This window comes from Nicotiana tabacum, unplaced genomic scaffold, assembly GCF_000715075.1.
Source record: "Nicotiana tabacum cultivar K326 unplaced genomic scaffold, ASM71507v2 Un00253, whole genome shotgun sequence".
In the NCBI taxonomy this organism is placed as follows: Eukaryota; Viridiplantae; Streptophyta; class Magnoliopsida; order Solanales; family Solanaceae; genus Nicotiana; species Nicotiana tabacum.
This window is the reverse complement of record NW_027438491.1, coordinates 56562-81006: the sequence shown is the minus strand read 5'-3', so window position 1 is coordinate 81006 and position 24445 is coordinate 56562. Positions and strand designations below refer to the sequence as shown.

General features: G+C 41.1%; 1 protein-coding gene across 1 annotated transcript; it reads left to right on the top strand.

Annotated features, from left to right (window-relative positions):
- Nucleotides 1–2685: 2685 nt before the first annotated feature.
- LOC107830910 (2-alkenal reductase (NADP(+)-dependent)) lies at nucleotides 2686–6757 on the top strand (the record flags this gene model as incomplete). Its single annotated transcript, NM_001326250.1, is given in 4 exon segments — nucleotides 2686–2863; nucleotides 5458–5624; nucleotides 5819–5901; nucleotides 6213–6757. Coding segments are annotated over 4 exon segments (807 nt in total), but the record flags the coding sequence as incomplete, so codon positions are not given.
- Between the last annotated feature and the right edge of the window lie 17688 nt (nucleotides 6758–24445).

The window sequence follows — 24445 nt, the reverse complement described above, 5'->3', positions numbered from 1 at the left end:
AGCATGTAGGCTTTGTAGTCGAGTGAATGATTCAAACTCGAAATAATGTAGCCCGTAGGCGTAATGGTCGAGTGAGTGCTTGCTCGAACTCGAAATAAAAGTAGCCCGTAGGCTTTAGTAGTCGAGTGAATGATTCGAACTCGAAATAATGTAGCTCGTAGGCGTAATGATCGAGTGAGCGCTTGCTCGAACTCGATCCTGTTTGCATAGTAAATCTTGAACATAGAATATCGGTAAAGAAGAGGGCTTTCTTTGCAAATCATTGTACATGGGTTCATGTTTTGCGTCAGGGCTCGGGCCAACTACATAAGCATGGTTCGTTTTGACCATTTGGCTCTTACAACGTTTCCTGTTGAGATGTTGTTTGTCATGAAATAACGAAGTAACTTCCTTTGCACCGAACTTGATAATCATCACAGATGCATTCAATGATAAAGCCCCCTAGTATACGAGGTTGTTTTTAAAGAGGCCTCGGATACTCAGCAGTAGTATCGTTTCCGCTATATGGCTGGTATCGATCTCTGGTCGACTTTTGCTTTTTCGTAACGAACCTAGAAATCAACTGGTCATCTTCGACTCTTATTTTGGATTGATATCGATTGTGCACATCGGTCTAAGTAATGGCTGGGTACTCGATCAGATTTTGCTTCAGTCGCCGTGAGGCCATCGAGCTCCGCTCGTTTAGACCTTGAGTAAAAGCTTGAACAGCCCAATCGTCTGTGACTGGTGGTAGATCCATTCGTTCCATTTGAAAACGAGCTACGAACTCCCTTAGCATCTCGTTATCCCTTTGTATTACCTTGAACAATTCCGACTTTCTGGTTTCGACCTTTATGGCTCCGGCATGTGCTTAGCATAGCAAAAGAATCAATAGAGTTAGATGGTAAATTATGATACCATACCATTGCCCCCTTTGACAGGGTTTCACCGAATTTTTTCAATAATACAGATTCGATCTCGTCATCTTCCAAATCATTGCCCTTGATGGCACACGTGTAAGAAGTGATGTGCTCGTTGGGGTCGGTCGTTCCGTTATATTTGGGTATTTCGGGCATACGGAATTTTTTGGGGATTGGTTTTGGGGCTGCACTCGAGGGAAAAGGCTTTTGAATGAATTTTTTCGAATCTAGCCCTTTTATCATTGGTGGAGATCCCGGGATCTGATCGACCCTGGAATTATATGTTTCTACTTTTTTATCGTTGGCTTCGACTCGTTTTGTGAGTTCCTCGAGCAATTTAGTAATTTCGGGAGTAGTCCCCGATTCTGGCTCGTTTGACTTTACTATGGCTGGTTCCGTTCTGTGGGTGATTTCTCGAAGCGGATTGGGCTCCGGCCTGCTTTGTTCCTGAGTTTGGCTCTGCAAGTGAGTTATCGCTATTTGCTGGGCTTGTAACATCTCGAAGATCACCCGTAAGCTGACTTCGATCTCCTTCACGTTATGGGTGTCTCGAGCTACGGATCGAGTACCGCCCTGAATGCTTTTTTCCGGTTCGGAACGTTGGTTCGCCTCAAGAGCCACTTGTGAATTGACATCTAGCGGCACTTCGACTCGAGCTTCGGTGACATCGTTAATTCGCCTTCCGGCCCTGGGTGTCAAGTCGTTGGTTTCATCTTGAAGGCCGGCTTCGTGGTCGATAGGTATAGCCATCAATCTTGGGTTTGCCATTGTTGATCTGAAGTTGTAAACTGGTGTGTATTGCAGATTTGTATCAAACAACCACTATTACCCTTAGCCCCACGGTGGGCGCCAAACTGTTTACCCGAAAATCGGATAACGTTAGATTTGTGTATGGTTCTAAGGATATGCGATACTATTTGATATAAATCGTGTAGAGAAATGAAAATATGTGTATTCTTAACTATGAGAATGAAAATAGTGAGCAAAAAGAGTGAGTAAAACAAGCACCAGGGATTCTCCTTTTTCTCCTCCCCCCCGTGATCTTTTGTTGCCATCCTTCTTATAGTAGAGGGATCCTACTTTATATGCAATAAAAAATACGTAGTGGAGAGCCCATGATATATTGTCTTTTCTTCGATTTCCGCCAAGATTCTCTCCGCGGTTGCAACGGCCCTAATCTGCAAGCTCGATACTGGCTCGAGCTCAGTGTTGGATCGAGCCCTCAGCCTTGGTCCGAGCTCGATTCTGACTTGGGGTCTCGGTATTCAGGGTGAATGTTGGTTGGTCCATGCATCTTCGATAATCTCCGCTTTGCCTCGTAGTTCGATTTGGATATGGGCTCGATAATGATATCGAGCTTGTCATTTGATCGGTCTTGGAGCTCGAAGTTCGCCGCCCTTACTTCGGATCTTGACCGAGCTTGTCATGCAGATATCCTTTGATCGAAACATTATCGTCTCGATCAGTCTGTACGACTGACTCGAATCGGTTTTGATCGTATACACTGTCATCCATAAAATGCAACCACAAGTAAATCGTGCTGATCTCAAACATACAAATATAACATTATTTCTTTTCCCCTGTGTTGTTCAAGAACTTGTAGATGTTGTAAACGTTGTGGGTAAGTGGACTTCGTTCTTCCCATGGAATATTTTATTCCTTGTTTTTGATGTGTTGGGATCCAGACCACAATGATTTGAAATATGAAACAGACGGAAACGATTTTCTGTATGGTTAACAGTTTGTCCTATGATAATGTCTCTCATAACTTTCTTTTCTGTTGTAGCCTATCACGGGATATGGAGTGGCTAAAGTTTTGGAGTCTGGTGATCCAAAATTCCAAAAAGGTGACTTAGTTTGGGGAATGACTGGATGGGAAGAGTATAGTATTATAACACCTACTCAGACTCTCTTTAAAATTCATGACAAGGATGTGCCTCTTTCCTACTACACAGGAATCCTCGGTGAGTTATTCTCTCAATATGCAGAATCTATTGACCCTGAGGTATATAGTTTAGCAATTTGAAATGGTACTACTTCTTTTTTTTAACTATTCAACCCATAATGCTGCCTCTCTGCTTAAAAATGCTAGAATTGGGCCTCCTGCATTTCATAATCAGTTTTACCTTTATAATGAATATTTGCACACTTTATCTCTGTCTTCTTGATGCAGCTTTCTATTCCGTTCAGGAGTTATGAGCATGAATCTGTGTCTTTTTTTTGGTAAAACCATGTGGATGCGATTTGTATTGGTTTTAATTAGGTAAAAGATAGATATTTTAATGGCATATCCAACATAAAGGCTGATCCCATACATTAAGAGAAGCACCATAAGTAATTGAAATTGAAGATTTTGTTTTGTTTGAATTTTGATTATCTAACATGTGTGGAGATTAAAGACGATACAACATGTTCATGTACTTATAGTATACATTTTTTTATTGCGTTTCATTTTTTGTTCTTCATATTTATCCGGTTCATCATGCTTTTACATGTTTGTGCTTGTCAAAAATTCCTGCACAGTTGTCTTAAAGAATACCATATATGAGTTGGTGAGCCAACAAGAAAGCTCATTTACACCAGATTGATACTTGGAAAGTTGATATTAGATCCATGTTTCCTTCATTGAATGCTTACTGTACCTTAAGAGTTGGTTCGGAGGGCTGTATGTTCATGTCGTGAAACATGTTTATTGAACTGTGCAGCTTCTCTCGCAAAAATAAATGCGCTGCTTCCAAAGGTGGAATAGATTATTTCTTTATTAGTTCATGAATGGGATGAATAACTGAAGTTTTTATATGGTAAAAACAGATGATCAGCCGTTTCTAGAATTGTATGTGCTAAATGTTTATATTAGTTCCCTGTCTGATGGCTGCAGTTGTGCTTAAACTTGTTTTATACTTGACTTAAGATTGTGTCTGAATTCTCCTCCCTATTTTCATGTATGTCCTTCCCCTATTAAAATAAGTTAATAAATAAAATACTTGACGAAGTATGCAGAACCCTTTGTTGTTTCTAGAGGAAATGATCAAAATGGTCCTTAATGTATGGAGGCTGCTTTATCTTGGTCCTTACTGTATTAAGGTATTACCCTTAACAGATATGGTCCTTAATGTATATCAAAAGATAACATATTTGGTCTTTTGCCCTAAACCTAACAGATTTGTCAAAAGGGGCTGTTAAATTTAACCTAGGCGCCCCATGTGCAGCTCACGTGCAATCATCAAAAAAGCGGGAAAACTTAAAAAAGCTACACTTCAATGATAGAGCACCAAAACAATTGCACAATAAAATTTCACTGAAAACCATTTACGAATTCACCTGATTTTTAAACTTAAAAAAGCTACACTTCATTGTTAGTTAAAGCTTCACAGTTTTGACAAAAAGAAAAATACTACCAATACAATTACATAAACCAAAGGTCATTTTGCCTAAAAGCCTTTGCATATAAGACTTGACTCATTTTGCATTACAATAAGCTTCTACCCCTCGGCATCTAAAACTCTATTGAAAATGTTGAAGATGTATAAATACCTTTTCAATTGCCTTAGAGAACCAAACTCGTAATACATAGTTGTTCTCCATATCCTAATGTTGAAGGCAAAAGCAATATGTTCAATATTTTTCCGCTCATATGAAGTAGCAATATTCCGATGACAACTTCTTTGGGACTGAGGTGTAAAGCTGCGCTACATTGATAGTTAAAGCGTCATATCTTTTTTTCTTCGACTAATCTTGTTGCATGATGCTTCAGAATTTTCTTTTAACAGAAATCGATTTGGCATAAAATACTCATTTTTTTTGTTTCGACTTTCGAGTTAAATGAAAAAGACTAAACAAGAAAGAGATTAATGAAACAAAAAATTTAAAGTCAGCCCTATTAAATATGACTCCGATTAGAGCTTTTGTATCGTCCGTTCGTATCAGTTTTCCTCAACAATGATGTCGAAAGGCTTCAAAAATTCCTTCTATTAGGACTCGCTTTCACCTTCGCATCAGAGCAACTTTAAGAATTAGGAATTCAGAAAAGAACAGAAAAGAGAGAAGCTCCTACTTGTTGCCGACAATTTGCTTCGTTTGTTAATATTGTCAACAAATAGCTTTCTTCGTAGACATTTTTTATGGCAGAGACGAAAGAAAGAGACACAACCTCTTCATTCAAAGAGCTCTTGTGCATAGAAGCTCTTTGTTCCTCTCCAAATCTCTGTTTTAAGATGAAAAAAGGGAAAGCGTTTGTCTTTAATTGCATGTGAGCTGCACATGGGGTGCCTAGGTTAAATTTAACAGCCCTTTTTGACAAATCTGTTAGGTTTAGGGCAAATTGACCAAATACGTTATCTTTTGATATACATTAAGGACTATATCTGTTAAGGGTAATACAGTAAGGACCAAGATAAAACAGCCTCCATACATTAAGGACCATTTTGATCATTTCCTCGCTGTTTCTAGTATAAAGTTTAAGTTTGTGGCAAACAATAGATATATTTATCAGTAGGTCAGAGAGAGAAGCAGGATGTGTTGTTGATATAAAAGAAGCGCTCATTAATTATGTGTGCAGGGATGCCTGGGATGACAGCTTATGCTGGTTTTCATGAGGTTTGCTCCCCCAAGAAGGGGGAAACTGTCTTTGTTTCAGCTGCATCTGGAGCAGTTGGTCAGCTCGTTGGGCAATTTGCAAAGATGCTGGGTTGCTACGTTGTTGGTAGTGCTGGAAGCAAAGAAAAGGTAAGTTCCATTGCGTTGGATCTTCATAGTGTTGAAGCTATCTTCATTCTTCATTGTGCTCCGTCCACCATCAAACCCAAAGGTTGGGGTTGGGTGGGTTATGCCTTTGGGGGGGAAAGAGAGGTTTTAGTTTAATAGACCATGATGTTTAACTCTCTTGTTATTTAATGTCTCTTTTTTATTCATTTCGAAAGGTTGATCTGTTGAAGAGCAAATTTGGGTTTGACGAAGCTTTTAACTATAAAGAGGAGCAGGATTTAAGTGCAGCTTTGAAGAGGTGAGTAATCTTACTTCCTGCTAGAAAACAATCTACCTATTGTACAAACATGGCCTGGTGTTAGAGAAGCAGTTAGCAACAGATTTTCCTGTTCACGTAAAAGGATTCATCGATATTTACATAGAATGATATTTATTCCTTGAACTGAAAACTGGGATCCACTGCTAGCTGGCTAGATCTGGAAGTCCCAAAGTAAAGATGTTCAGTGAAAAGTATGATGATATTATGAAGATAGTTTTCGTAGGCATCCTAGTTTTGTCAAGTCTTTCTATAATATTCACAAGTGACTGGAAATACTGGTTTCTTATTAGGTACTTCCCTGATGGAATTGACATCTACTTTGAGAATGTGGGAGGGAAGATGCTTGATGCAGTTCTTGTGAACATGAAACTCTATGGCCGTATTGCTGTGTGTGGGATGATTTCGCAATACAACCTTGAGCAGACTGAAGGAGTGCACAACTTGTTTTGCCTCATCACAAAACGAATCCGCATGGAAGGATTTCTTGTTTTTGATTACTATCATCTTTACCCCAAATATTTGGAAATGGTCATTCCTCAAATAAAGGCAGGCAAGGTTGTTTATGTGGAAGATGTTGCCCATGGCCTTGAAAGTGCTCCCACTGCTCTAGTTGGTCTCTTCTCTGGTCGCAATATTGGAAAGCAAGTCGTGATGGTTTCGCGTGAATGAATGTCACCAATGGATATCTTGCCGTGATATTTGTGTTTAATAAACTTTCCCTTTTGTAGTAGAGCTGTTTGTGTTTACGCGCTTTGAATTATCATTGGTTTTGTTTAATTGCATTGTGTATCTGCTTCAGGGAAAAAGAACGAACTAGATCAATAATTTCTGGCCAGTCTATGTTTTGTTCATGATCATTCCATATTACCTAGCCACATGAAATTACCAAAAGGTTTCCGCTATTCTTGCTACATAGGATTTTTCAAGTATAATTCCTCTTCTTGTATCTTAGACGGAAAAATCGAGATGGTGTTACAAAATTCATATCTTTTTAATCATGGATATTTTTAATTATCTGGACATGCAGTGTCAGATAAAAATTGCTTAATTCTATCGACTATCTGGTAACTTAAGCGTTTCATTTTAAAAAGTTGCAAAAACAAAAACTAAAACAATCAAAATTTTAAAATCTGTTTTTTCATCCAAATGTAAAAAAGAAACATTCTTCACTACTTGTCCCATGGTGTACATCCCTATTAGTAGATGATATCATATTAGTTGATTTGCGAGGAAGTTAGACAAAGGCTTGAAACAAGGAAAAGCATGGTATAAATTAAGAGTTGTAGAATAAGAAGTAAGATCGATTATGTGCATCACAAATTTAGCCTCGGAATGAACCAGTTATGTTGAGTTGACATTTTAGAAGGACAGTGAGGTTTAAAAATAGAAAATAGAGAGTATTTAACCTCAATATTCTAAAAAGGATACAACAGATGAAGATTTAACATAAACGGTTAAAATAGAGAAATTGGCATGTAGATACAACACGGTCCATCTATTGAAAAGAAATAGCGCAACTTCATGTTATTGGCCTGATTTAACATTTTTAATTAAAAAAATGGATAAATTGTAATCCCATCTTCTAAACCCTACTTCCGCATTTATTCTCTAGACTGTCCTATAATTAAGGTGATCTAAATAATCAGATACTTATGAGTCAAGAAGCATATTGTATACGGTCAAAACCGGTTTCGACCTTCGTATGATTAGTCAAGATTGGAACATAATGGACCGAAGGTCATTTTCGTAATATCGGGATGAGATCCGAAGCCAGGTTACCGAACTTAAATTTCTGGGACCGATCAAATACCGAGCTCGAAGTCATTACCGAGCTCGAGTCCAAATTGAACCATGAAGTGAAGTGGTGTCATCGAGCTTAAGAGCCAGAGACCGACCAATATCGAGCCTGATTCGATATCGAGCCCGATTCGATATTGAACTCGAATCAATATCGAGTTCGAGTTAATATCGAGCCATAAATCTGGAGACCAACCAATCCCAAGTCCAATCAAGATCGAGCCAAGGGACAAGAGCCGTTACAGTCGCACTAAGGAGAGAGAATCTTGGTGGGAATTAGGGAAAAGCTATTCTATCATAGGTTCCCCACTATATATTTTTAATTATATCCAAAGTATGATCCCTCCACTATAAGAGGGTTGGCTATTATTTTTGTAAGGAGAGAACATCAAGGCATTAATACACTCTCATAATATTCATAGAGAAAAACATACTGATATCCATATAGAGATTATCATCTTGTGAGCTTTATACATTGATTCATCTTGCTTGTACATAAACTAGCTTTCTATTCAATTTAGTTTGTATTTAATTCTCTATACAGTCGATACTCAATATATTTCTACTTACTTTTCGATTTGTGCCAAGTTATACCACGTATCCTTATAACTACATAAAAATTCAACTCTATCCGTTTTTCGGGTAAACAGTTTGGCGCCCACCGTGGGGCTAAGGATAACAGTGGTTATTTTGTACGAATCTTTGCAAAACACACCATTTTATACTTTCTCTTGGAAGTATTTTTGATTTCAGGTTGAAAAATAACGAATCCTCAATTAATGGCCCTACCTATCGACAACGAAGCTGGCCTTCAAGATGAGAACAACGACTTAACCCCTGGGGGTGGAAGGCCATTCGTTGATCCCATTGGAGCTCGGGTCGAAGAGCCAATTGGTGTTAATTCACATGTGGCCATCGAGGCGAACCAATGTTCCGACCCTGAAAATAACATTCATGGTGGAACTCGATCTGCAGCTCGAAATACCCAAAATGCTGGGGAAAACGGAATCAGCTTGCATATGTTTTTCGAGATGTTGCAAGCTCAATAAGTAGCAATAGTCCAGTTGAAGATCCAAACCCAGGCACCGAACAGACTCGAGCCCAGTCCACCCCAAGAAGTCACCCACAAAATAGGACCAGCTATAGTAAGGTCAAATGAGCAAGAATCAGGGACTAATCCTGAAATTGTTAAGATGCTCGAAGAACTGACAAAATGAATAGAGTCAGGAGAAAGGTTGATCGAGGCAAACGACAAAAAAGTGAAAACGTATAATTCCAGGGTTGATCAGATCCCGGGGGCACCACCGATATTGAAGGGCTTAGATTCCAAAAATTTCGTACAAAATCCTTTCCCCCCGAGCGCAGCTCCTAAACCGATCCCAAAGAAGTTTTGCATGTTCGAGATTCTTAAATATAATGGAACGATCGATCCCAACAAACATGTCACCTCTTACACACGTTCCATCAAAGGGAACAATCTAGAGGACGATAAGATCGAATATGTATTATTGAAAATATTCGGTGAAACCCTGACAAAGGGAGCAATGATATGGTATCATAATTTACCGTCTAACTCTATGGAGCATTTTGCTATGCTTGCAAATTCTTTCGTAAAAGCACATGCTGGGGCCATAAAGGTCGAGACCAAGAAGTCGGACCTATTCAAGGTAAGACATAAGGATAACGAGATGCTAAGAGAATTCATTTCTCATTTCCAAATGGAACGAATGGATCTACTACCAGTTACAGACGATTGGACTGTTCAAGTTTTCACTCAGGGTCTAAACGAACGAAGCTTGATGGCTTCACGGCGGCTGAAGCATAACCTGATCGAGTACCCAACTATTACTTGGGCCGATGTGCACAATCGATATCAATCCAAAATAAGAGTCGAAGATGACCAGATGGGTTCTGGGTCCGTTATTAAAAGGGCTACCAACCGATAACAAAGTCCGATTAGGGACCGATACCGGTCGTATAGTAGAAATCCTACAAGCTCGGTGTGATAAACAACAATCAACTACCAAGCAATTGGACCGTGTCATGCCTAAAACGATACTACTACTAAGGTGCGATCCTCCCCTGTTCAACTATATTTCGAAACTAACCCTTGCAGGTGTTCGACCAAAGACAAGGATGGATTATTCAACTCGAAGCCTTTAGGTCAGAATGCATGCATTGCACTCTTTTCCCCTTAGACCGGTTTTTGTCCCAAATGGGTTTTTCGGCAAGGTTTTTTAATGAAGCAACCATTGATCGTGCTAACTTGGAACAATTCAACAATATCCGAGGCCTCCTTACAATCAAACTCGAATACTGGGTGGAATTATCATCGAATATATCAACGATGATTATCAAGTTCGGTGCAAAGGAAGTTACTTCGTTACTTCATGGCAACAGGGCCTCGACAGGAAAAATTATAAGGGCCAAATGGTCAAATGAGTCATGCCCATGTAGTTGGCCCGAGCCCTGGCACAAAACATGAACACATGTATAATGACTTACAAAGAAAAATTTCTTTTTTACCTATATCTTATATCCCAGAAAAATTCTTCTATTTCGAGATCTATTATGCAAACAGGATTAAGGGCCGACCATTACCCCATAAATCGGGGACTGCCAACCGAAAAATCAACGAGATCGAGCACCACAAAGCCTACGGGTTACATTACTTCGAGTTCGATTAAACACTCACTCGGCTACTAAGCCTACGGGCTACATTACTTAGGATTCGAGCAACACTCACTCGACTATAAAGCCTAAGGGCTACCCCGACTCGAGTGCGAGCAACCATTCTCACTCAGGGACTATCTACGAAGCCCAAGGGCTACCTTATTTCGAGTCCGAGAAAATCCTCACTCGACTACTAAGCCTACGGGCTACATTACTTTGAGTTCGAGCAAGCACTCACTCGACTACTACACTTAAGGGCTAATCTTGTTTTGAGTTCGAGTAAACACTCACTCGGCTACTAAGCCTACATGCTACATTACTTCTGAGCAACACTCACTCGATTATAAAGCCTAAGGGCTACCCCGACTCGAGTGCGAGCAACCATTCTCACTCGGGGACTATCTACAAAGCCCAAGGGCTACTTTATTTTGAGTCCGAGCAAGTCCTCACTCGACTTCTAAGGCTACGGGCTACATTACTTCGAATTCGATCAAGCCCAAACTCGACTACTAAGCCTAAAGGCTAATCTTATTTCGAGTATGAGCAATCACTCCCTCGATTACTAATCCTACGGGCTACATTACTTCGAGTTCGAGGAAACACTCACTCGACTTCTAAGCCTACGGGCTACATTACTTCGAGTTCGAGCAATTACTTACTCGACTACTAAGCCTAAAGGCTAATCTTATTTCGAGTTCGAGCAATCACTCACTCGACTACTAAGCCTATGGGATACATTACTTCGAGTTCGAGCAAGCACTCACTTGACTACTAAGCCTAAGGGCTAATCTTATTTCGAGTTCGAGCAATCACTCACTCGACCATAAAGCCTACGGTCTACATCACTTCGAGTTCGAGTAATTACTCACTCGACTACTAAGCCTACGAGCTACATTACTTCTAGTTCAAGAAAACACTCACTCGACTACTAAGCCTACGGGCTATATTAATTCGAATTCGAGTAAACACTCACTCGACTACTAAGCCTACGGGCTACATTACTTCGAGTTCGAGCAATCACTCACTCGACTACTAAGCCTAAGGGCTAATATAATTTCGAGTTCGAGCAATCACTCACTCGACTACTAAGCCTACGGGATACATTACTTCGAGTTCGAGCAATCACTCACTCGATCACTAAGCCTATGGGCTACATTACTTCGAGTTCGAGCAAGCACTCACTCGACTACTAAGCCTAAGGGCTAATCTTATTTCGAGTTCGAGCAATCACTAACTCGACTACTAAGCCTACAGGCTACATTATTTTGAGTTCGAGTAAACACTCACTCGACTACTAAGCATACGGGCTACATTACTTCGAGTTCAAGCAAGCACTCACTTGACTACTAAGCCTAAGGGCTATTCTTATTTCGAGTTCGAGCAAGTCCTCACTCGACCACTAAGTCTAAGGGCTATTCTTATTTCGAGTTAGAGCAAGTCCTCATTCGACTACTAAGCCTAAGGGACTACTCATTATTTCGAGTTCGAACAAACACTCATTCGGCTATTTAAGCGTGAAGACTATTCGAGCCCGATAAGCGAAGGGAAAGCTACCCACAAAGCCCGAAGGCTACAGTGATTCAAAATCAAACTAATCAGCTTAAAAGCTATTTTTCTTCAAAAGGAGAAAATTTTATATATACAAATCTTATACAAAGGCAACTCGGCCCAAAACAAGTTTTTTGTACAAAGACCGAAATCAGCCTCAAAAGAAAAAACAACAAACTACCTAAGGTCCTAATTGTCTTGATCTTCATCGAAGTCCATATTATCAGCATCTTCCTCACCTTTATACCCGCTCAAGCTATCGGAGTCTTCCTCAGGAAAGGCCATCCTTCGAGCCTTGTTCTCCTCCACCCTGGCAACTTCAATCTCGGCCTCAACATCGAAGCCCTGAGCACTAACTTCCTCGAGAGCTTCTCTCCGAGCTTGCTACTTAGCGTGTTCGACCATGCTCTTGCCTTTGGCTTGATTAAACTCAACATCGATCCTGAACTGAGCCACTTTAGCATCGGCTCTTTTATTGGCCTCGATGACCTCAGATCTGGCCACTTCGAGTTTATTGGCCAAGCTTGCTTTATCAAAGGTTGCTAAATCCAACAGTCACTGAAGCTCTTTCATCTTCTCGATTAGCTCCGAGGTATTTTCTTTCACAGATCGAAGTTGGGCATCAGACAAATCCAACCGAGCTTGAACGGCTTCCCTTTTCGAGGCAAGGATATCCATATTTCTTTTACATTCTTTTGCCTCAGCTAGTAGCCCGTCTACCTGTGAGTTAAGTCGTCCGATCTGCTCGATCCTCTGTCGAACCTGCAAAATCGGATCGTTAGTGGTTATCTCCATCACATCTTCACTATCATGGAAAATTCGGAATACCTGCTTAGCTATCTCCTCGTGCTCTTCCCGAGCCACTGTCAAATCTGCTCGAAGTTTTTCACTAAGGAGCCTGTAAGAGTCACTCTTCTTAGTGAGGTTCTGAACCTTAGCCTCATATTTCTCTCGAATTCGGTGGAAGGCCTCGTGATGCAACACCGAAGCCTAAAAACATGAGGAAAAATGTTAGAATTATCTACAATTCTAAGTATAAAAGAAACGGCAGAGATGCCATCAGAATTACCCGATTCAATGCATGCTGGGCCTCGTTGAAAATATAGGCGAGCCCTACCGCATTCATCACTGGCCGATCCTCTTCGGTTGCCAAGGACCGAAGGTAACTAGAAATCCCCATGGGGGATAAAAAATTCGGGTATCCTCAGGCACGGAGAGCACTATCTTCTACCTACGGACGGGATCAACACTCGGGGCAAGGAATCGGTCCACCAGTTTGTGAACCGATAAAGACCCGGCCGAACCCGGCGATGACGCTTTCTTTGGTATCGGTATTCCACTAAAACCAATAACCTCCTCCCAGGCAGCTGATTTGAGCCCATCCAGAAAACTGTGGATATCGGTCGACTCCTAAATGCCCTCGTAGGATCAGCCTTCCAACATAATGGCCTCTCGGATCATAACATTCGAAATCTGAGGGGATCCATTAATATCAACTATCCCGTGTTCATCCCTCTAAATATCTTCTATTGCCCGAGAAGTCCTACCCTCGACATCCCCTTAAATCATCTTAGCTCGAGACGTGATAGTCTCGACTTCTTCTTGTTCTGGGATTATGGCCAGGATTCCCTTATTTACTTCCGCCAATTCGGAAAGCATAGATACGGTTCTGATTACCACTTGAACTGGAACCTCTACCTCTGCCCCGACCTCTACCAGCCGAAGACTGAGACTCGCGCCCTGAAGGATGCACGGACATAGATGATCCTGTTGCTGAACTCGCTGGTTGTGCCATTCCCCCCGAATCTCTATTTGGGCAATCCCGCATCATATGCCCTGGACGCCCACATGTATAACAAGCATCAGAACCTGCTCGGCATTGGCCTAAGTGTCCTCTACCACAGATGTCACACCGTGGAGGAAATGACCATGTCTGTGCAGATCCTCACTGTCACTGCAAACCCGATGCCCGTGAGCTCTCACCTGGTCCTGACTGAGTATAGCGGTCATACCTGTAACCCTGTAACCGAGGTGGCGGAGGCCTAGGTGGCCGTCCGAAGTACTGGGTCCTATAACTACCCTGAGATTGCTCCTGAGACCTAGGAAATCTCATCCTCTTACGTTGCCCTTGCTCAGCCCTCTCTGTACCCTGCTGCCGACGCCTGCCCCTTTCTATATTCTGGGCGAATGCCTGAATCCGGGAGATATCCATACTATCCTGCAATGCAGCGGTGGCACATGCCTCGGTTAACTCTGGGGCTAACCCTGCTATAAACCTGTGAATCCTGTCCCGCATAGTAGCAACTATGGATGGTGCATATCTGGCCAATGAGTCAAAACGGAGACTATACTCTCGAACACTCATATTACCCTGCTTGAGGGCTAGAAACTGATCGACTCGAGCCTGTCGGATCTCCCGTGGTAAGTACTGGTCAAGGAAGGCATCTAAAAAATTCTCCCAAATAGCTGGAGGTGCATCATGTCCCCTGGACCTCTCCCATCCCTCGTACCAAAGGATGGCTATATCTCGGAGTCGAAAAGCTGCTAGCTCAACTGCCTCTTTCTCCGTGGCATGCATAACACGAAAGATCCTGTGAAGCTGATCTATGAAATCTTGCGGGTCCTCCCTCTGATCTATCCCCGTGAACTCTGGGGGACTCAAAGTAATAAACTCTCGGACCCTTGAACTCCCAGACCCCTCAGAAGTTCCTGTACTAGCTGATGCCCTAGCCTGTTGCTGGGTAGCTACCAACTGTGTCAACAAATGCACCGCACTCCTCAAGTCCTGATCTGATGGAAGTGGAGGGGGAACTGGATGTGCGGTTTCCCTAGGAATCTCCGTAGTTGGTGGAGGAGCCGGTAATGGCTGAGTAGGGGTCTCGCCTTGAGCCTCAGACTGGGCCCCATCTACTGGGGGTACCCTGCTGGTCCCCTCACCTGCTGCTGTATCTCTCCTCTGGCTAGCCGTAGTCTTCCTAGTCACCGTCATCTGTGCATGCAAACACCAACACATAAGTTTAATTCAAATTTCCTATAACTCAGTTCTATAGCACGATTTAGATTTCAAAGAAGGGTAACTAACTCCTAAATGCCCTGTAGTGCCCTGCTTATATAATGTGGTGCACAACACATCTATAAACAAGACTCTACTAGATACAGCTTGTAGACTCCCTAGGATAGAACTGCTCTGATACCAAGTTTGTCTCGCTCCTAGGTTCGGGGCGTGACAGAAGTCATGGCACCGGAAACCCCCTTTGACTTGCGAGACTTCTTAGTTGGTTTTTGCTTTTCCAGGATCGGGGAGCTTGGTACATATTTTCTCTTGCTTTCTTTAACTTTCTTCGGGGCAGGAATCTCTTCATCACCAGATGGGGGCCTCATGACTACATCCTTCCCGAGTGCTACAAAGGGAAAAAGGAAGATAAGCGAATAAAGAAGATCAAATAACAGATAAATCGAGAAAGAGACTTACCATGTCTTCAGGCCTCCCATCGACCCTTTGATAATTCAACCCAAGCATGCTTGGAGTACGGTCTCTGCTGCACCAGAACTTCAACCCATTGTTTAAGATCCGGGATCGGTTACGGCATCCGAGTTACGATTGTGACAAGAAAAGAAAAATGGATCAATAAAATTGAGGGCAGTCACAAAATTAAAACGAGCAAAGGGAAACGATTACTCACGGTTCATGTTACACTTCTCAGGAAACGGCATGTCATCGACAAGAATCAGGTCTAAGGTTTTGATTCGAACAAAATGGCCCATCCAACCCCGACCACGAGTCTCTTCTATACTCGAAAACGACACTTTGGTTTCTCGGCGAGCAAGCTTGATTAACCCTCCTCGGTAAAGTCGGGGAGTATATAGGCGCATAAGGTGATTGAGGGTGAAGATACGCCCCTCGATTTTTCTCGAGAAAAATCATAGAAGGATCACTATCCTCCAAAAGGAAGGATGGATCTGACCGAGGGTCATGTCGTATTTCTTGCAAAAGGCGACGATGACGGGGTCTAAGGGGCCCAACGTGAAAGGATATGTGTAAACACTTAAGAACCCTTCCACGCGGGTAGTAATTAATTCATCAGACGATGGGACTACTACGAGCTTATCATCCCAGTTGCATTCTTGTATGACTTTCTTGAGAACTTTCTCGGTAATTGAACACTGGTACCTCGACATCGACTCACATCGGCTCGGTACCGGGGAAGGTTTTTCAATTTTAAAATCACCAACAGTTGAACACCCTACCGGAATGAATTCCTCATGGCAAGGCTCCACCACATCCTCGCCACCGGCAGGTCGTGATGAAGAAGCAACCTCTTTTTGCGGAACGATTTTAGACGTTTTGGCCATCTAAATTTCTGTGGACAAAGATCGGAAGTATTTGGGATTTTGAGAAGAAATTTGCAGTGATGGTCACAGATCTGCGGATGAAGAACTTAGAAGATTTGAAAATTGGAGATGTAAAAGTAAAAAATGGTAAAAAGAGGAGTTATTTATAGGGTTGGCGGTTCGATATCAGCAATGGCCGGCCATCGTCTGACACGCATTTAATGCCTTGGTAACTGTACCCACGAGACATCTATCACGTATGTCATGGTCGGGATCGATGCAAACGTCAGTGTATATCTAGTCATACCGTTGGAAAATCATGTCTTTTCTCGCCACATTCTTCCCGAGAAACGAGGGAACTATCTGTGTACGGTCAAAACCGGTTTCGACCTTCGTATGATTAGTAAAGATTGGAACATAATAGACTGAAGGTCATTTTTATAATATCGGGATGAGATCCGAAGCCAGGTTACTGAGCTCAAATTTCTGGGACCGATCAAATACCGAGCTCGAAGTCATTACCGAGCTCAAGTCCAAATAGAACCATGAAGTCAAGCGGTGTCATCGAGCTTAAGAGCCATAGACTGACCAATATCGAGTCCGATTCGATATTGAACTTGAGTCAATATCGAGCTCGAGTTAATATCGAGCTCTAAATCTGGAGACCAACCAATACCAAGTCCGATCAAGATCGAGCGAAGGGACAAGAGCCGTTACAGTCGCACTAAGGAGAGGGAATCTTGGCGGGAATTAGAGAAAAGCTATTCTATCATAGATTCCCCACTATGTATTTTTAATTATATCCATAGTAGGATCCCTCCACTATAAGAAGGATGACTATTATTTCTGTAAGGAGAGAACATCAAGGCATTAATACACTCTCATATTATTCATAGAGAAAAACATACTGATATCCATATAGAGATTATCATCTTGTGAGTTTTATACATTGATTCATCTTGCTTGTTCATAAACTAGCTTTCTATTCAATTTGGTTTGTATTTCATTCGCTATACAGTCGATACTCAATATATTTCTACTTACTTTCTAATTTTTGCCAAGTTATACCACATATCCTTAGAACTACGTATAAATTTAACTCTATCCGTTTTTCGGGTAAGCACATATATAGGAGAAAAACGAAATGATGATATAGGAGAGGAGAACTATTCAGCAAGCGAATCTAATCCCTCAGATCTCGAGTACCGTCACCCTCTCTTTCTCCTCATATCTCATGTTTGATATCTCTTCTCTTTCTCTCACCTCCAATTTTTACATGGCTCCTTTTACCACGTGAATGCACTCGAAACATTCCCTTTTCTCTTTTTTTCATGAAGCAGATTTTAAATTTCTTTTTCTTCCCACTTTTTTTGGATTGAAATGGTATTTTATGTTGTTACGATTGAATGACTGGTGGTTATGGTACTTTTGGGGTGGTGATGTGGCGTATGATATGTGAAAATAGAAGAAATGGGTATTTAAGGTAGTGTATATTTGTGTGTTCACCATGTACACATGTGTGTATACCATGTTGTATATTCTCATATACATTGTTTCATGTGTGATATATACTAAATGCAACGTGATATACATTGTCAAAAAAATATATCAGAAGAAAATCTGTGCGTGGTAAGCGGTGATATACACAATATACTATATTATATACATTATTGAAAACATTTGCCGAACTGGAAATTTACGGCGACCTGTTATTTTTGTCTGTTGCCGGAGGACTAGCTAAAATTTTTTAAAGGAATTTATAGGTTATTAGGGCTTGTTGAGAAGAGATCTAGGATGCGGTTGAGAAAAAATGTGAAGAAAGACTGACAAAGTTAAAGAAGTTACATATTGCCATTTTTTTTGGACTATAGGTGCCACTACCAGTTATCTGCTAAATGAATATTAATTGCTCCTTAGAGTTGTATATTGTTGCCATTCTCCGTTAAAATATGATGATTAAAATGAAGGAGTGCTATGACCAATAAAGAGATACCTATAGTATAATTTTATAAAGCAATTGCGAGACAAGTAAATTTCTAAAGGAGTGAGTGTCGATGCACATATATTCATAAAATAAGTGTTGTAAAATATGAATATTAAGATTGATATGCAGTCATACAATAGGCAATATCATAAATGAACACGTCCGACAAAAAGTATGTGGATTGCTGTACAGGAAAAATTACTGACTAGAGACTAGGAATAACTTGTGAGAATGAAGCATGTTGTTTATGTGACAGCAACAACCTTAAGAAAGCACACCATTTGTTTGGGGAGTGTTTTGGACTATAGTTGGGGAGAAATCACAACTACCTTGAACAAACTATTGAACAAACTATTGAACAAAGGGATATAATTAATAGTTTATTACATATCAAAGGCAAACATTGGAGGAAATTCAAGAAAGAAGTGATGGTTGCTGCAATTAGAGCAATAATATATCATACATGGGAAGCAAAGAATTGTAGATTGTTTAAAGGTTATTATATACATAGATAAATTGTTTTACATCAATTATAGATAGAAAGTAAAGAGAGAGCAGAACTGCATCGCAGATCAAAGAGAGCAAGGGCTATCAATTTTGTCATTTTCTTTTGTAATAGTTATTGTATTTGAGACCTTATTTTCGAGGCCTTTAGGTGTATTCATGTTTCGATTATTAATAGTAATGTTTTACAGTTTATTACCCAAAAACTATAAGTAACAAATATAGAGGATAAATTAAGAAAATGTCCCAAATAGTTTAATCATTTCTTACATGGACCTTCAAATGTGCTAGTCCATAGGTGTGATGGTATGATTGAATGAAGGAATTAAGGTAGTAGAGTAAATCTTAATAAATTAATGTGAATGTGGTGAAAAAAAGAATATAACGGAAACAAAAATTTCATGTGGATGATACCAACTACTCTATTGGATGGTATGTATATACCACTCCTAATAATTATTGGCATGATTTTAGCTCGAGATTAGGCTTAATAATTAAAACCTAAAAAATTAGTAATGAATAAAGGGCAGTCTGGTGCACTAAACTCCCGCTATGCGCAAGGATATATATGTGTGTTGCTCCCAAAGGCACGCACAAGAATTATCATGGGCGGCTTTTTAGCCATGCCCCATGACCCCTTGGACGCGTCCCATGGCGTCTTAGCAAGCCTCCTAACGCGTAGCTCCATGGACGGCCCCGTGGTCTTGGCCGCCCCAATTGACAAGCGTGCATGTGCTTATGTCGCCCCATCGATAGCCCTCGCCAGTGCCCAGCCGCAGGCAGATGTTTATAGCGCCGCGTGCGCAGACTCTGATGCGAAAGACAAGGTTACTGCCAATGGACCTGCTTTTACCTTGTAGGAATTTAAGTATTTTTTTATTGTAAATATATAGTTGATTTACTTCTTGTATTTCCATTATATCTCTCAAGCTTAGTTATGTCAAGTCTTGTAACTATGGTTTATTTTTTTAAGCATTATTAGGGGGGATCAAGCAATCAAACTTTCAAGCAAGCAAACAATTCTCTGTATTGGTGTCTTTTTCCCTCGACATCGTGTTGTCTTTCAGTAATAGTTTTCATTAATGCAATCAGTTTTCTTTCATTCTCATTCTCTTTTCTGTTCTCTCAATTGCTCTTGACATTGGTTTTTCTGTACGACACTGACAGTCTCGTCTAGAGTACGGAGGGGACCCCGATTTTCGGATAGTAACTACACAGACATCGGTTGCTAGCCTTACTATCACGACCCAAAATCAATCGTCGTGATGTCGCCTATCGTGGAACTAGGTCAGCCTCAACTCAACTAACCCCACACAACAACAATACGTTTGAAAACATTTAACGGAAGCATTTAACATTTAAAGAAAACTGTTTGAAGCATAAGAAATCCCAAAGTAATATAATCCAGCCCAATACCAGGGTGTCACTGAGTACATGAGCGTCTACTCGGAATACATACCACTACAAGGTCTAAAGAAAACAACTGAAAATACAACAATGATAACGAAGGAGAGTCAAGGCCCGCGAACGCAGAGCAGCTACCTCGATAGTTTCCAAACTCTGGGATTCTCAATCAGCAACTGCCGCCGCGAACACAGTCGCCTGGATCTGCACACGAGGTGCATGGAGTAATGTAAGTACACCAACTAAGTAAGTAACAAGTCCAAACTTTGGACTGAAAGGTAGTGATGATCTCAACCACAACAAGTATAACAAAAATAAATGTGCAGAAACGTAGGCATGCTTTCAAGTAAAATATACAGCTCAAAACAGTAAAGGAAATACAGGTCTTAACAGTGTAAGGTATACAACTCAGCTATCTCTATATGCCAATGCACAGACTGTATGAAATGCACCATTTGCCCCACTCTCAAGTATTTAACTACTCAGTACTGTATATGGCCATCTGGCCCAGGGAAATCCATCCCGGAACATATGCAACACTGACTATAAGTCACCAGTACCGAGGAAAAAGGGCAATCCAACCCTGTGGAGAAATCCATCTATCAAGTACTTTGGATAAATCCATGTCCAGGGAAATCTATCCCTCAATAATATCATCCGCGCTCACTGGGGTTATGTTATAGAGTGCGGAGGGGCTCCTACAGCCCAAGAGCTATCATAATCATTAGAATAACCGTTGCGGCGTGCAGCCCGATCCCATAACTGTCACTCATAACCAGGCTCTTGGCCTCACTCAGCCATCAATCTCTCCAGTCCCACCCACAGGCTCACAATGTCACGAAAACAACCCTAACAATGATATGATGAATCAATAACTAACTGAGACTGAGATATGATATAAAAATGGATGAACATGACTGAGTACGAAATATTAATAAAAATAATAAGATGACAGCAAGAATCGACCATTAAGGTTCCCAACAATGCCAGCATAAAGCCTAAACATGATATATAGCATAATCTACAGCTCAATTACTTTATCACATGAAGAAAGCATGGATATCAACAAGATAGAGTCACTAAACGGTGCCATGGAATCATGCAGGTCGCAATTCTCATGGTGCACGCCCGCATGCTTGTCACTTGGCATGTGCATCACCTCAATACCATTCACATAACACAAAATTTGGGGTTTCAAACCCTCAGAATCAAGTTTGAAAGCGTTACTTATCTCGAACCGAGCAAAATCCTAGTCTGCAATGCCCTTGCCTCTCAAATCGTCCTCCAAATGTCCCGAATCTAGCCACTAGTAATACAATACAATCAATATAGGCTAAAGGGGGCAACTCCACAAGAAAACTATCAAATTAGAGTCAAAATGCGAATTCGACTCAAACCCGGCCCCCGGGCCCACATCTCAAAATCTAACAAAAGTCACAAAACCCGAAAGCTCATTCACTCACGAGTCTAGTCATATAAAATTTACCAAAATCCGACCTCAATTGCCCCTTCCAAAGCCCCAAAGTTCACTCTCCAATTCCCAAGCCCTAAATCTCCAAATTTCCAATTCCAATCCCTAATTAAATGGTGAACAAAGCCATAGATTCACGGAAATTAGACCAATACGGATTAGAATCACTTACCCCAACGTCCTCCTTGAAAACCTTTGAAATATCACCTCTCTCCCGTGCTCCCCAAGTCTAAAATTGAAAATGGAAGACAACCTCGAGCTGGGGTTTTCTGCCCAGTTAAAACCGCACCTGCGGTCCTAGTTCCACACCAGCGGAACCGCATTTGCGAAACGGGCTCCGCTTCTGTGGAAATTCATTAAAAGCCTGACTCCTCTTTTGCGATCACTTTACCGCATCTGCGGTCATAGCAGATGCGAGACCCAAGCCGCACCTGCGATCCATCTGCGCATCTGCGCCTTCCAAACCGCTTCTGTGACCACTGTAGATGTAAGATTTCCATCGCACCTGCGGTCTGAGCCCAGGTCTCCCTTTGCTCCTGCGGCCTCGCACCTGCGGTTCCCACTTCTAAACTTTCAAATTTCGCAACCGACGCTGAAACTTATCAAACCACGTATGAATGACCTCAAATGTTACACACATGTTACAAATGACACCACAAACCTACTCCAACTTCCGAAAATCCATTCCGACTCCGATATCAAATTTTCCATTGCCGACATTCCGAATGCGCTTTTAAGTCCAAAATCACCTAACGCGGCTAACAGAACCATCATAATTCAGATCCGAGATAGTTTACACATAAGTCAACATCCGGTTGAATTTTACAACTTAAGCTTCTAATAAAGAGACTAAGTGTCTCAATTCACTCCGAAACTATTCCGTACCCGAACCAACTAACCCGATATATCACCATATAGATGAAGAACATAAAATAAGAAGCTGAAATGGGGGAAATGGGGCACTAACTCTCGAAACGACCGGCCGGGTCGTTATATCCTCCCCCTCTTAAATAAACATTCGTCCTCGAACGAGTCTAGAAACATACCTGGAGCCTCAAATGGGTGTGGATATATGCTCCGCATCTCCCGCTCGGCAAATCAAAGCATCGGCCACCATATTGGCCTTCCCCGGATGGTATAAAATAGTGATATCATAGTCCTAGAGAAGCTCCAACCATCTCCGCTAACGCAAATTATGATCCTTCTGTTTGAACAGGTGCGACAAACTCCAGTGATTAGTATAGATCTCGTAATGAACCCCGTACAAATAGTGCCTCCAAATCTTCAAGGCATACACAATAACTGCTAACTCAAGATCATGGATAAGATAGTTCTTCTCATGAGTCTTCAACTGGTGCGAGGCATAAGCAATCACCCTACCCTCCTGTATCAGAACACATCCAATACCTATCCTTAAAGCATCACAATACACTGTATAAGAACCTGAAGTTGACGGCAAAACTAGAATTGGAGCTGTGGTCAAAGTAGTCTTGAGCTTCTGGAAGCTCTCCCCACACTAACCCGACCACCTGAATAGAGCACCCTTTTGGGTCAATTTGGTCAAGGGAGATGAAATAGATGCAAATCCCTTCACAAAGAGATGGCAATAGCCCGCCAAACTGTAACACCCCGGAAAATTTCGAAGTACTTAAGCGCTATTAAGAAAGTCGATGTGCGCTAATTATATTATTTAGTTTGTAGATAAGGACTATTATATGAATGATATCAATTAATCATGATAATATATGTATGAGGTGCATTAACAAGGTTCTTCTACAAGAGTTCCTTGACTACACAACCCAATCTTTACTTATTTGAGCTCAACAATCTTCCCACAAACCTTATTAGTACAAGCATGTATAAATAATACTCTTATACCCAAGAATAATACTCCAAATAAACCATCTTTTACCCAAATTCGAAATTTGAAACTAGGGTATGGAACCTTACCTCTTAGATGAAGATCTTGTGAATAGCATCCTCGATTCTTGAAGATTGGTGCAAGATTGGATGATTATAATGTTAGGTTCCCTCCTTCTCTCTCTAAATTGCTCTTACCTCTCTCTAAAACCCTCAGTAAAACACCCCAAAATAAGCCCCAAAGCCTATTTATCAAAATGGGGTCGGGTTATGAAAAGAGGAAACTTAACCCTCCGAATTCAACTATGCGGTCGCACAATGGACCACAATTGGTGTGCGGGTTGTACAATGGTCGCAAAATTCGGTGCCCAGAACTGAGCTGTTCTGGTCCATTCTGCGACCAGTTTGCGGTCGCATAACCATTTTGCGATCGCATAATGGTCGCAGAATTGGTCCCAAAATCGCATTCTGGTAGCCTTTGGTAATTTGGTCATAACTTCTTGTAGGAATGTCCAAATGATGAACGGTTTGAAGCGTTGGAAACTAGCCTCAAAGGGATTTAATGCGATAGGTAATACACCATATAACTCTTTTTATAAATAGAGGTATTATCGTTTGAAGTTAGGTCTTGTGCGAACTCACTTGAAACTTTATTGCATCATAAATAACCTTGTAGTTAGAATTGCACACCTAGTGTTTGATAAAATGCTCAAATGAGTTGAGATCATAAATATCTTGCTAATAATGGTTCAATTTTTGTTATGTCTCAAAATAGATTGGGATTCCTAGAATTTTCGGAACGTTGTAGTAATTTAAGGAAAGCTCAAAGCAAGGTATGTTGGCTAAACTTTCTCTCTTAGAATAGATATCCATAATTTTTCCGTAAGATCAAGTATGATTGGCTCAAGATTCCTAGCTTCTATATTCTGGGCTATTCCCTAAAAACTTGT